General features: G+C 35.7%; 1 protein-coding gene across 10 annotated transcripts in view; it reads left to right on the top strand.

Annotated features, from left to right (window-relative positions):
• Positions 1–12776: 12776 nt before the first annotated feature.
• LOC132187924 (MADS-box transcription factor 14-like) overlaps positions 12777–14801 on the top strand; it is an 81668-nt gene continuing 79643 nt past the window's right edge. For 4 of the 10 annotated variants that reach the window (XM_059602351.1, XM_059602361.1, XM_059602374.1 and 1 more), the window contains exon 1: positions 12780–13092. In XM_059602351.1, the coding sequence (XP_059458334.1) occupies positions 12908–13092 (185 nt within the window). In that variant the 5' untranslated portion in view covers positions 12780–12907. Of the gene's footprint in view, positions 13093–14801 lie in introns of all 10 variants that reach the window. The other 6 variants (XM_059602364.1, XM_059602346.1, XM_059602356.1 and 3 more) reach the window with 6 other exon arrangements.

Here is a 14801-nt window from a genome sequence, read left to right as displayed (position 1 = left end):
TACGTGTCATAACTGTGGTAAGTTTGGACATATTCGTCCTAAGTGTTTTCAGCTTAACAGTCATGAGCCTAAAAGAGAATATTTCCATTCTAGAAATAGTTATGAGAAATTATTCAATATGATGAGAGACGTAGTAACACGGTTAGATGTCTTGGATAAGAGTCACACAGTTGTCCCTGATGTGAAGAAAGTTTGGGTCAAGAAGATTAATACCATTCACCCATTGAGGGGGAGTGGTAATGGACTCACCTAGATTAGGTGGGCACATAGACCATGCCTAGAAATTGAGCATATTGATATTTGTCTATAGCTGTTCTAGGGCATTTTTTTTCTTTTTAATTTTTGTTTGCTTTGTTTTTATTTTCTTTGATTATTTTTTATTCTTTTAGATTGTTTTAATTGTTAGATACTCAGTTTCTCATGTCTTGTGCTCAAATGAATATTTTACATATGAGTGGGGTCAATATTTCTGCAATTTACATCTATTGCTCCATATGTTTCTGATATACCTTGTTTTTCTGAAGACTGTTAAAGGAGTAAGAGTCAGTTTTTCTCATGTTCGAAATTGTGCACTTTTTGCCCCCATTAGGTTTAGATTTTTGTTATATGTTTGGGAATTTGGAGCAAACATTTTGCTTGGAAGATAGGTAGTGTCAGTTCTATCCACTTGACCAACTCGTTAGTTGAACCTAGCTCCTAAAAAATTCCAACATTTTCCAAAAAAAAAAAAAAAAAAAAAAAGGGCTTAAAATAAGCTCAAATGACTTAGTTTTGCTTCTGTCTGTCCCTAAAGAAAGAATCGGTGATCAAATCATTACGGAAATAGATGATTACTAAAGGACATGGTAAAAGCGAATGATTAGTCTCAGGGGGAGTGTATCGGATGAGGGAATCTAGGTCCTAACATTATAAGGTTTTACTGTGGCTTGAATCAGACTGTTTGTCTTTCATTTACAAAGTGTCTGCCTAGATTTCCTTTCCACTGATGCAATCTTATTTAATGGGAGTTTTCACACACTACACCATCACATGAGATTTCTGATTATTGCCTACTTGACTGCATTCACAGACCAAGGTTGTGTCATGCATATGGTACATTTACGGTGTAAGTGTAGCTTGTTGATCACTCCGAATTGTTCAGATATTCATACGAGCACGCATGATCTATTGCTTATCTATACAAGTTGTGTTTTTTTTTGGTGTTTTGTTTTATAAAAAAAAAAAAAAAAATTCATTTTTTTTCTTTCTTTCTCGGTGATTTCGTTTCTTAAAGGCTCAACACTTTGGTATCATCCAAGGTATGCTTCTTCCATTATTCCTTTTCGATTTGATTTCAAATTGCAATATGTGAATGTTTGGGTTTAATTGTGCGATTCCAAATTGCTTATCTGTTTGATTCTTATTGGTCATTCTTTGTATCTCACATGGCTGTTGCACAATACATCATCTATCATGTATTTGGGGATGGGTTCCTTAGTTTGCCATGGACTGTTCACGGATGAATTTTCTTTGCCTCTCACGTGTTTGATAAATTGCCTCAAAGACTCAGTTTTGCAATTGTGTTCCATTGGCGCTCTCATTACGAAGATTTTGCACGCCACTTTGCCAAAAATTGCTGCAAATGAACATATGAAAGCTCCTGAAGGTTACTTTGGAAAAGCAACTATGATGAAGTCAAATGCCCAACTTCGACTTCACGCTCCAGCTAAGTAGGCGCCTCCACTTGCTCAAGATTCTCCAGCTGCATCCTCCTCGGGATGAAAGATGTGAAGTCCATCAAGGAAAGCTTTTGGATATTCATTGTGCAATACATGAGTCATTGATGTGTTATCATGTGTGTTCATTTAACTTTTAAAGGGGGAGAAACATGCTTTGCATTTCCAGTTTCCTGTTGTTAATTGAGTCATACATTGAGGGGGAGTTTTGCTGATGTTTCTTTATAATCACGCATCATTTTTTTTCATGAGTTTTATTTATGTCTTCTTGTTCCACATATGCCTTGATGTATTTTGTGAAGTGTTTCAGGAAACATGAAGACCTTTTGTCATTCTGTGACAAAAAGGGGGAGTAAATATGGGGAGATGATGGGATTGGCTCGACATTTTGGTTTTGTCACTGAATTGCCAAAGGGGGAGTTTGTTAGTTCTTGTGTTGGCTTAATTCAGTTCCAAAATGCAGATGCTACTGTTCACGGCTCAAACACTGATATAGAATGCTCAGAATCCAATCTCCACCGTTCATAATGTAGATTCATGTGTTATGAACGTCCCTGCAAAATTTCAGCTCAATCGGACCACAAACGCCCATCGATCGGAGTTGTTGATGAAGACTGGACAGTCCGGGTCCGGACCTCCAGAAGCCGGGTCCGGACCCCATTTCCAGAAACTTGATTTTTCAAGCAGGGTCCGGACCTCAATTCCCCGGGTCCGGACCCCAGTTCCCGAAAGTGCATTTTATGAGGCATGTCCGGACCTCAGATCTGCAGGGTCCGGACCTGGCTGACTTATTAGGGTTATTTTCTATTTAAACACGATTTTGCTACATTTACAAGTACGTATTTTTGGAGAGCAAAATCAGAGAGCTTAGAGAGAGATATTGTTCTAGATTATTTGAGAAGGGATTAAATACGTGAAGCCAATCGGAGTTCCGGTGAAAGGAAATCTTATAGAAGAATTGTGCCAGATGTTCTGGAAAGGGCTACTGCGGTAGAAGTCAAGTGGGTCGCTTGTCGTGTACAAGGAAGAGTAAATTGCAAAGGTTTTGTAATTCTTCTTGTATTCCTTATTCTTCTTATAGTGGATTGATTTCCTGGGTTTGGCTGCCCCGGAGAGGTTTTACATTTAGAGAGTTCTCTAAATGGTTTCCTCTTCGTAACCAAATATCTGTGTTCTTGATTTTCATTACATATCTGTATTTGGTTGATTATTGATTGTTAGGTCAGATCTTATTCCGCTTAATATTTGTGAATCACCTAGACATTTGAATAGGTGTCGTTTGGAGTCGTTTTAGAATTTTCAAAAAGTTTTAATGGTTCTGAATTGATTTATTCTTAAATTAGTTTTATTCGAAACAAGGCTTGTTTAATAGTTCTTATTTTTGGAAGTATGGATTTTCTATAGTACATGGACACTTGGTTAGATCAAAAGGTTTTGGAAAACATTTATATTAACATGTGACTTCTAGCGAAGCTAAAGTTTACTTGTACGTGTTTAATTATTTTCTATAAACAAGTTGTTAGTTTTTATTATTAGCTCATATGGGGCTTAAAACATATCTTTTTTTTTTTTGGGATCGAGTAGAATTGCACTTAGGTTTGCGGTTTAAGACATTAAAGAAACTGTGTAAAAAAAAATAAAATAAAAAAGTACGAGAGAAAATGTCCGAACAATAACACAAGCTGCATGGGCAGCTTCAGAGAGTCACTATGTATGAAGTATAGCATTACTCAAACGCTTATTACATAGAGGAATGTGATACTTGGAGCATGTTGGTGAATAGGTGATGTTTCCTCATCTCAACATAAAAACCAATTTTTATAGAAGATTACAAATTTACAATTGGATAATACTAGACATCTCAACACTTTTTCTCAAATGATCCGGTCCATTCAATAAATAAATAGATTTATATTATTTTTTTTTCTTAAATGAATGTGGGGTCCAGATCATTTAGAAAAAAATGTTGAGATGCCTAGCAGCCCTCTTCATAATTTATGTTTCTCACAACTAGCGAACATTTAAATTTATAAAATAAAATAATGCAAAAAAAAAATAAAAATAAAAGGGGGAGGTTCATCTTACTTTGACGAGCATGATGCCATAAATGCTCTTGCGAACAAAAAAGAGTACCAATCCCGTCAAAGGGTTGGATTAAGGGTTTCCATTGACCAATCATAAAACTCCAAGTCTCAAGATGTGAGCCGCTGCCAATAGCGATGAGAGGCGACAAAGGTGGCTATGAATGAAATAGGAAGAGAAGTAAGAGGTAGAGAGAGGCAGAGAAGCACGTTTACAAACTTATTTATGCACAATGATTAAATAAAAGAGGAAGGAACAAATTTTATAAAAAAAAATTACAAAGTGATGTGGGATGCAACATGATTGAAAATGAAATAAATTCAAATTTTGAAAAATCCAATCATGTTGTGCAACATCATATTGTAAAAAAAAAAATTGTAAAATTTATTTGTAGGCCTAGTGTTGTGCAAAAAACACACGATCACAATTACGGTTAAATAAAGCGAGAACAATCACACACAAGATAACACCATGATTTAAGTGGTTCCCTCAATGTGAGGTACGTCCACTGGTGGAAGCGATCACGAAGAAATTCATTATGAAAGATGGAGTGCAAAAATATAATAGAGAGAAAATCACTCAGACCCAAAACCCCAATACACTCAAATCGTCAATCACACAATAGAGATTATTCCCTAAATAGAATATAAAAGACAGGACTACAAACTCTTCTTCTTTTGCTGGGATACAATGGCGGATGGTCCCTTATATTTTTCTCTTCCACAGTTGCACCCTTTATTTTTCTCTCTTGTTTTGGGCTCCTCCAAAACCAAGAAGAAAACAGTATGGTGCTCTTTGTCTTCTCTCCTTTATTTTCTCTCATGTCTCTAACTCATGAAACCAAGAAGAAAATACAAGAGGTGTGGCGCATTACTCTGCTGCCCTTCAAACAGTAGCCCACAAATTCACTTGTGCCGCTCTGTTGGTGCTTTTCGCATACTTCATAAGAGGACCAAAAACACGTATATATAGGCAAGCAAAGTCGGTTCCTTGAAGGAGAAATCCAAGTTGGTCAAAATTCCTATTGCATGTAGGTCTTTAGTATTCCCACTAGGTCTTGGATTTCATATAAGACAAAACTAAATCCTTTCCTTCTTAGAGAAGGACCACACATTGGGGACCCACCTTAGTCATTGGTTAAAGTCACCTTACGTCAACAATTTCCAACTTGACTTGAAACCCATCAAGTCCCTGAAATACGAATCTGCTTATGATCCCTCCGCCCAAGCCACTAAGGGCTATCACAATCCATAAGTGTCACTCAAGTCCAAGCACCTTTTGAACTTGAGCATAGGACCTAGTTTAGACAGACTACCATGCTTCTCTGGCAGTCCTCTAAGCCACACAACTTTATGTGTTGACCCATTCTTTTTGTAGACCCATTTGCACTCTTTAACCATCTTTGCCTTTAGCAATTCTATCGATTCCTAAGCTTTACCTTTCTATAGTAACTCCACCTCTATCGGCATGCCATTCTAAATAGACGATGAGACTCCACTACAACTGTTAGAGCAAAGGAAACCATGTCCTGAAATCTATACCTCTCCGGTGCTTTTTGATCATGTTTCTTTTTGCCTCTACCTAAAGAATAAGGCTCTTCTCGATGCTCTGAATCTCTTGACGATTCTTCGTCATCACATATGTCTATGAGTGAACGTTGTTCATCAAGCTCCACCTCCACTACTTGTTTCCTTTCTAGCTATCAGTCGATGCTTCACCCTCACCCTTTCTTAACATATTGGCCTCATTAAACACCACATCTCTGCTAGCAATCTTCTTCTTTGAGACTGGATCCTAGAGTCTATAGCCTTTAACACCAAATTCCAAACCAAGACAAATACATTTTCTTGACTTTGAATCTAATTTCGATCGTTCTCTACTATGCACTTGAACATATGTCAGACAACCAAATATTCTTAACATAGAATAATTAACCAGTTTACCTGACCATACTTCCTCTGGAACCTTGAAGTCAATCCTAGTGGCTAGTGATCGGTTGGTGACGAAGCATGCATAATTAATTGCCTCAGCCCAGAAACCCTTTGGTTATCCTGCACTCAACCTCATACATCTTGCATTTTTTAATTGTGTTCTGTTCATCCTTCGACAACTCTGTTCTACTGTGGAGTCCCTCTCACTGTGAAGTGACAACTAATGCCTTTTGTTTTGCAAAATTCCAAAAATGCAGTATCTTTGTACTTTAACCCATTGTCCGATCTCAGATACTTCACTCTTCTTCCCGTTTGATTTTCACCTGTGCCATCCACTACTTGAAGATGGTGAAAACCTCTGACTTGTGCTTCATAAAATGCACCCAGACCTTTCTTGAAAAATCATCAATAAAACTAACAAAATAATGTGCACCTTCGTTTGATGGCATCGCAACTAGTCCTAAACATCTGAGTGAACATAGTCGAGAACACAATTGCTTGAAGGAGACGCCACCTTAAAGCTGACTCTTCGTTGCTTCCATTCCTCTTGTGAACCTCAAACATATTGCGCTCACCTAAATGACCAAGCTGCATATGCCACAAAACTGTGTTACCATTATTTGGTTCTGCCGAGGTGGACACTGCAGCTCCACCTGTAACTATGTCCCCGAGTAACTTATACAAATTGCCAATTTTCTTACCTTTCATTATCACTATAGCACCTTTAGTTGTTTTCATAACTCCATCTTTGGCTGAATAACCATAGCCAAAGAGTCCAATGCGCCTAATGAGATCAAATTTTTCTTAAGATCGGGAACATATCTGACATTAGTGAGTATCCTGACAATCCCATCAAACATCCTGACTTTTATGGTACCTAGTCCAATGGCCTTACACCTAGCATCATTGCCCATTAGCACTGTACCCGCATTATAGGATTTAAATGTGTCGAACCACATCTTATTCGGACATATATGATATGAACAAGTAGAATCCAAAACCCAAGAGTCTATGAGAGAATTTTACCTGAGGAAACTGAAAGAACATTTGTGCTTGCCTTGCTGTCATCAGACTCACCATCGGCCACACTAACTGAATCTGTGGAACCTGTCTGATTCTTCTTATCTTCCAGGTCTTGTTTCATTAGCCTGCAAAATTTTCTGTAGTGCCCTTTGTTATGACAATAATAGCACTTCACATCTTTTGCATCTGACCGAGATTCTTCACCCTATGCTGATCGTGACATAGACCGAGATTGCTTACCTCTGCCATTTTTTCCCCTTAAACTTATCTCTTCCGCGCTTTGGCTCAAATCGTGCCATAAGCCCATCAACTTGATCATTGACAGGTTTTCTCCGTGTCTCATGTGACAAGAGAAATCTCCTCACCTCTTCAAACGGTAGAGTCTTTTTCCCATTTAACAATGTCATAACTATATGATCATAAGAAGGGGGAAGCGATGCCAACAGAAGGATCGCTTTATCTTCTTCTATAATATTCACTCCATAATTCAACAGCTGTGTATTCAACATGTTGAACTTATTGAGGTGCTCCAACAGATCTGTATTTTCTTCCATCTGTAAACCATATAGCTGCTTCTTCACGTACAACTTATTCGTCAAATTCTTCGCGATATATAAACTCTCCAATTTCTGCCAAATTGACTCAACCTTTTCTTCATCAATCACATTCATCTGACAAATTAAGACGGATCGCACAGGTAGCCTTCGCATCCATCTCTTTCCAAACATCATTCTCCATCTTCTTAGGTTTCTTCGCCTTTCCCAATAACGCATTGTGGACTACTTGCTGAATCAGCAGATCCTTCATCCTTCTTTGCCAAAGAGAAATTATTCTTCCCATTAAACTTCTCCACTTCAAACTTGGTACTCGCCATATTTGCCGTCAATTTGATTCTTGAACTTGAGCTCTGATACTACTTGTTGTGCAAAAAACACACGATTACAATTATGGTTAAATAAGGCGAGAACACTCACACACAAGATAACACCAAGATTTAAGTGGTTCCCTCAATGTGAGGTACGTCCACTAACAGAGGCGATCACGAAAAAATTTACTATGAAAGATAGAGTACAAAAATATAGTAGAGAGAAAATCACTTAGACCCAAAACCCCAATACACCCAAATCTGACTATCACACAATATAAATTATTCCCCAAAGAGAATACAAAAGACAGGAATACAAACTCTTCTTCTTTTGGTGGGATACAATGGCGGATGGTCTCCTCTATTTTTCTCTTCCACAGTTGCACCCTTTCTTTTGCTCTCTTGTTTTGGGCTCCTCCCAAACCAAAAAGAAAACAGTCTGGTGCTCTTTGTCTTCTCTCCTTTATTTCCTCTCTTGTCTCTAACTCATGAAACCAAGAAGAAAATACAAGAGATGCGGCGCACTACTCTATTGCCCTTCAACCAGCAGCCCACAAATTCACTTGTGCGGCTCTATTGATGTTTTCCGCACGCTTCACAAGAAGACCAAAAACATGTATAGATACGCAAGCAAAGTCGGTTGCTTGAAGGAGAAATCCAAGTTGATCAAAACTCCTATTGCATGTAGGTCTTTAGTATTCCCACTAGGTCTTGGATTTCATATAAGACAAAACCAAATCATTTCCTTCTTAGAGAAGGATCACACATTGGGGACACACCTTAGTCATGGGTTTAAAGTCACCTTACGTCAACACCTAGCATTTTTTTCTAAATAAAATGCATCTTTTTTGTTTCTCTTAGTGAGTATGGGTCTTGCTCTTTCGAAGTTTCATTAATGATAGGGGCAAAGCATTAAGCATGGATATAAATATATTAAAATTAAAGATTAAACTAATATGTAAAAAATAAAATGACTACCCATTCCGAGTTAAGAAAATATAAGCAAAAGAAAAGGCACAAAATAATTTTTTCTTAATATATTATATTTTTCAGTTCAATTGCTTATTAAAATGGAACTTAAAGTTCTTTTAGATCCCAAAAATCATTTATGATCGAATATGTACTAAATTTCGTAACAGTTTCTCTTTCGATTGATAATATTAAGGAATCAATAAGAAACGAATCTTCAAATTTGTTGTGAAATCTAGTTTTGACAATATTCATGGCAAAAATTTGTGGTAGAAATGCAAAAAGTTTGTACAAGTACAACAAGTCGATAAATAAGTTGGTACATAGTTGATCTTCTTATGCTTACACTACAAGAAAAATGTGAATTTCTTTCATGCCTTTTAATAAAAGTAGTAGATTAACTACCTTTTTTATAAAGTGATGGTATATAAATATACTTTAAATAAGTGACTCTAAAAGCAAGAAGTATTGTATCCTTTTGAAAATCTTTGAAAGTGTGAATTTTCAATTACATTATGCTCATAATGCTGGAGTTATATTTTCAATTGTATTTTTTCATGATCAATAAAGTATTGCGGTTAAAACTTGTTTATTAACTGACAAATATCATCAATTCTGGTGTTAATTTAGACCAAGTTCATTAGGGTATTTTTTTTTTTTATAGGCCACATGGGGTCAGGTTTGTTCGTGTACTTAATTTTTTAGACCCCCTTTAAGGGGCCTAAGGCAAAACCTAAAGATGTATCCTAAAACATATTTATATTGAACCATTCAAAATTTGAGGGAGGTCATAGCCTATGTCAGTCTCCCTTAAGTAGGTCTCTGGTCATATGCATGACATAACTAACCTTATAATGTGATGGGATTAATGTTTAAAACGACAAAAGAAATGAAATAGCTAACGTTCATATTACTTAACCAACATTGTGGACGTTACTCATTTATGGTAAGTTTGGAACGCATGATGACTATTCTTTACATTCTCTTTTTTTTGTTTTGTTTTTATAAAAAAAAAAAAATACATTTAATTGTGAATTGATCGAATAAGATAGAATATAATAGTTTTGGTGTTAAAGTATATTTCGGAGATACCCTATCATATACCCTAACACTTGAAATTGTCATTCTCTCATAGATGATAATGGTTATTCAAGGGTTATTTCATTTCACATTTTTTAATTTCTAATTTTATTATTATTTTATGAGTATTATTATTATTTTTTTAAGTAAACAATTGGGTAGCTTATGGATGCCACAACTCTATTCAATCCGTTGGATAATGACTTGATTTCACAAGTCTTATGGTGGGCTCCAGCCTTTTTTTTATTTACTTTTCTATTTTCTCACTTGGTTTTGTCTCACATGCTGCTTTCTTCATTGAGAAGTTTACGTCATGGTGATGTTCTTCACCATGACCGATATATTTATATATTATACCTATTCGGCCATACACTAAGTGAGAGGACAACATCTTTCCAAAAAAAAAAAAAAAAAAAAAGTGAACGGCTTCATGGTGTAGAAAAAAATAATGAGCGGTTTTATTTGTACTATTCTTTATACTTTACATTTTGTTAGTAAATTCTTCTTAATCTAATGCTTATTAAGTCAAATTATTTAAATTTTGGTGTCTTGTATGACCAATTGTTATTTTTTATTGTGCTATTTTTTTTTTGCTTTATTGGTGATCATAGAATTATATTATCTCAACACTAACTACTCTCTATTTGGGCAATCACATATGGCCACAACTCTATTTACACGTGATAGAAATTTCTTACAAATTAAGTTGTTAGAATTTTTTTTTTAGAAGTGTCATATGTCCCTTAGCATGTGAGAAATACATGTTTTTTTTAATAGTATTAATAATAATAAAAAATGTACTTCTCACATGCTTAAGATACACGTAACATTTATAGTGCTTGAATTGGAAAAATTCTTAAACCCTAAACCCTAATTTGTAGGAAATTTATATCCGTGAGTAAATAAAACATGTACTTCACTCATGCAAAATATACACATAACATTTTTAGAGACTTAATTGGAAACATTCTTAAACCCTAAACCCTAATTTGTAGGAAATTTATATCCTTTAAGGTAGTGTTTGTTAAACAACACACCACTCCCACTCACTATTCACTTCATTTTTTCAAAAAAATCAACATAAAAACATTCTCACTTTTATATCATATCATTTATTTTTTATATCACATCATTTACTTTTTACTACTATTCAAATAAAAAAATCACCACAAAACAATTTTTTTTTACTTTTTAATACTACTTTTTCACTTTTCTATATCAATCATTATTTAATTTTTTTAATTTTTTTAATTGTGAACAGTATCTTGGAAAAGCATTGTTGTTTAACAAACAAACAAGGCCTAAGTAAATAGTTGGATAGCCTCTGCAAGGATGCTCAATTCTAAGTTTCTAACTTGACCTGCGCAATCATATTCAACAACCACAATAATTTTATGTTTGTCTTGGACGTGACTAAATTGGGCTTTAACTCCTTTCTAAAGTTCAGCATGTCCAGGTCCCGGGCCAGCACAATTGTCTCACTGTCGGGTTCCATTTTCTATTTATTTATTTCATGTACTTTTTTGTACAATTAAAGGATCGCATTTAATTGGACAAACATATATTCGAAAAACTTAACAAAGAACCTTGGAATGTCGTATGATATGAAATGACCCCCAAATTTTAAAATTATTTCAATTTCACCTCTTGAACTTTTAATTTGATGGAATTCATCTTCCGCTACTAATTTTTGGATGTTAAAAGTGATAAAATGACCTTTATACTCCTTAAACTTTTTAAAAATTTTAAATTTACCATTATTTTCACATTGAATTTTTTTTAAAAAAAAATTGGAGAGTAATTTGGTCCTTTTAGTAGTTTCTATTAGGGTTTAACAGCAAAAATTGATGGGAGGATTAATTGCATCAAATTAAAAGTTTTTAAAATTTAGAGGGGGTCTTCTCAAAATGCATGATAATTCAAGGGTGCTAAGTGAAATTATCCAATATATATATATATATATATATATATATATTTGCACCTAAAATCAGCTCATAATTAGACACCTTTTTATTATTTGAATATAATATGAAGACACAAGCATACATCGATGAATTATTTATAATTTTATAGGAAATAGAAGATGTTCAATGTAATTGGCATCTGCCCTCAATTTCTTATAAATTATTTCCAAAATATGAGAAAATCAATGATGGTTGCTTCTCTATTTAAAGTTAAACCGAAATGATTTATTTTATGGTTTATATTAAATTCAGTAGTGTATATGTTAGCACGTTATTTAAACACTATGTACACCGTAAAATACAACAAGATAAAATATTAACCACAAAATAGACTCTCCAATCACAAAAATGGTTGCTCAATATATGTAGCACACATCTAAAACAATGTCTCACAAAACTTAAGGCTAGCACGCCTCTAAGATTATCCTTCTCAAATTATCCTACTCGAGAATTTGACCACCTCAATGTCGCTTATCTTAATTAAGGATAAAATTTTCTTTTCTCCAATCTAATATATTAAACTGATATTTGTTTTTAGAGCATATGATTATAATGTACATTTGTAATAAAACATATTCTAAGAACAAATATCAATTTAATAAACTAAATTGAAAAAAAAAAAAATCTTCTAGCCTAATTTAATTTAATGAAGCTTTATACCAAAATCAAAAACTAATAGTTTTATTTATTTATTCAAAAGGGTAGGCCGGAAGATGCTAAAACTACTGCGCTCGAAGTTTCTTTAAAAGGACAGAACACTTTATAGGGGAGACAAGTATCTAAGAAGGCCCATAAAAAATGTCTGGGCCAAGAGAGAGACAAATGAAATTATGAAACGGCCGGGTCTAGTGGGGAACAATCAAATTATTGATGACGTAAGCATCCACGATATAGCTCTACGGCCTGGAAATCATTCTGTACGGGCCTTCACTGTTATCGTTTAAATAGACCGCGACGGGACTTAGTATAGTAAGCCTATGACGAAACCTAGGACCCAGGGTTTGCGACACGTGTCCATAAGATCTGACACGCAGCTAATTTTTTCATCCTGATCATGGACGCGCAAAAGGGATGATTGCCACGTGGAAGAGTATAGTCCTCGCGATAAAGATGCTGCGATTTCTATTTTCGAAACTATCTATCTAAAATATCTAAATACTTAAAAGAGGCCCAAAAAAATAAACAAAGACGTTAAGAAGAAAAATCGTGGACTCTATTCGAATCGATCCGATCCTCACCGGAGAAGATCCGAGGGTTAGGGTTTTGGAGGGAGAGAAAATGGGGAGGGGGAAGGTGCAGCTGAAGCGAATCGAGGACAAGATCAGCCGGCAAGTGACGTTCTCGAAGCGGAAGGGCGGGTTGATGAAGAAGGCTAACGAGCTCGCTGTGCTCTGCGACGTGGAGGTGGCGCTCCTGATCTTCTCCGACCGAGGAAGGCTCTACGAGTTCTGTAGTACAGAGAGGTTGGCCTTTCTTGAACTTTTTGCACACACTCTTTTTCACAAAGTTTCCAATTTCTTTTCTTTCTCTCGGCTCGCGCGAAGTCCTCACTTCTTCGCTCTCCATCCATGTCGTTTCCCTCTGTGCTCCATCTCTGCTTTCTGCACGGTCACATGTCCATGTCCATGTCCTAGCTTAGGTTTGAGTCAGATACAAAGGAGAATATCTTAAATATCTTAAATATCTGAAATATCTTATTTTTTACTTTTTTAGAGAAATATCTTAAATATCTTTCTCCAAGATATTTTTTTGCTCCTTATATTCTTCCAAACTAGTTGACGGAGCAAATCAATTCTGGTTGGCGGTGGGTCTAATCGCGCATGGTCTTCTTCGGTCATGTGCCACTGTTTGACACCATGCGCTCACTAAAATATCGGTTTCTTGGAGCTGGGTTTCGGTGTCAGATGCGCAGGGAAGCCTCTGCATTCTTCATATGGAATCAATTCCAGCAATATGCTTATCCTCCACTTGGAAATTATCTTCGTTTGAAGAAGGCCTTGGAATATATACATTTTGTTAATTGTAATTGCTCTTGGACCGCCCAACAGTTTTTGGGGCTTTTGCTGTGAATATGCTAGTGTATCTGTTACTGTGGTTTGCATTTAGCCTAGTGTAATTTATGCAACTCTATTGATTTTAGTATGAATTGCTCTTCTTCTTCTTCTTCTTTTTATTTTAACTGTAATTGGCATGGTATGGTTCTTGAAGCTGAAAATGGTATGTCAAGTGTGTGATTATAAATTTAAAATGTCTACCAACGGTTTCAAATGATGAGAGGATGAGGTCGTTAAATAAAAGATTGTTAATTTAGGTAAGTTGCAACGAATTATCCAAATTTCTACGACTTTCCACGTATGCAAGGGGGTTCTTGTGATTGAGGTGTTGTCTTTCTTTGTGGTAGAGTGCGCTCGCATATTTTAGGTTTCAGGCTTGGGATTTTTGTATTGGATTGTATGTCTCTGTGAAGTGCATTTGTCTAGGGCAGAGAACCACCTCTTACGGGCGGATTTCAGCTTTACCTGGACCTTGTCCTTGTATTACTCTCTCAATGGGGGGCAGTTTTGGTATCCACCTGAGGCTTGAATCCGCCCGTATCCGCCCTAAGGGCGGGTAATTTTGGCTATTCCATCCGATTAAGCAAAAAAAAATCAGACAATAGCGCACATATAATCTATACAAGAAAATGAAGAGGCTCTCGAATGATAAAAAAACCAAAAGGGGGATAGAAAAAAAAAAACTCTTTTTACTTATTATATTATTATATAAAATAGACAATTGTATAATATTAATTTGGCGGGCGGATATATCCACCCTTGCTATCCGCTGCCCATTACCCTTACGGGTGGGTAGATTCTGGCAGGCAGGTCGGTTCAACTGTTCTCCCAACTTTTCATTTTGGATGTGGGGACTTTGTTAACTCATGACCCAATTTTGGCGCCTTGGTGTGTGTTTTGAAATTCTAGTTTGGACGTATCCTTCTCATTTAGTTCGAGGCCCAATAGAGTAACTACCTATGATAGGAGGCTTTTGTTATCATAAATTAAAACTTAGCTGCTTCTATTAGGGGATGGTAATAGGTTAATAGGGATTGAGATTTAGGTATTACATAGGATATGGTACCTAGTAGCTTTAATTTAGTTTGTTCATTTTAGATGAATGGCTTGAACCACTT

This window comes from Corylus avellana, chromosome ca1, assembly GCF_901000735.1.
Source record: "Corylus avellana chromosome ca1, CavTom2PMs-1.0".
Lineage (NCBI taxonomy): Eukaryota > Viridiplantae > Streptophyta > Magnoliopsida > Fagales > Betulaceae > Corylus > Corylus avellana.
The sequence above is the reverse complement of the archived record's forward strand: the minus strand, read 5'-3'. Positions and strand labels throughout refer to the sequence as shown.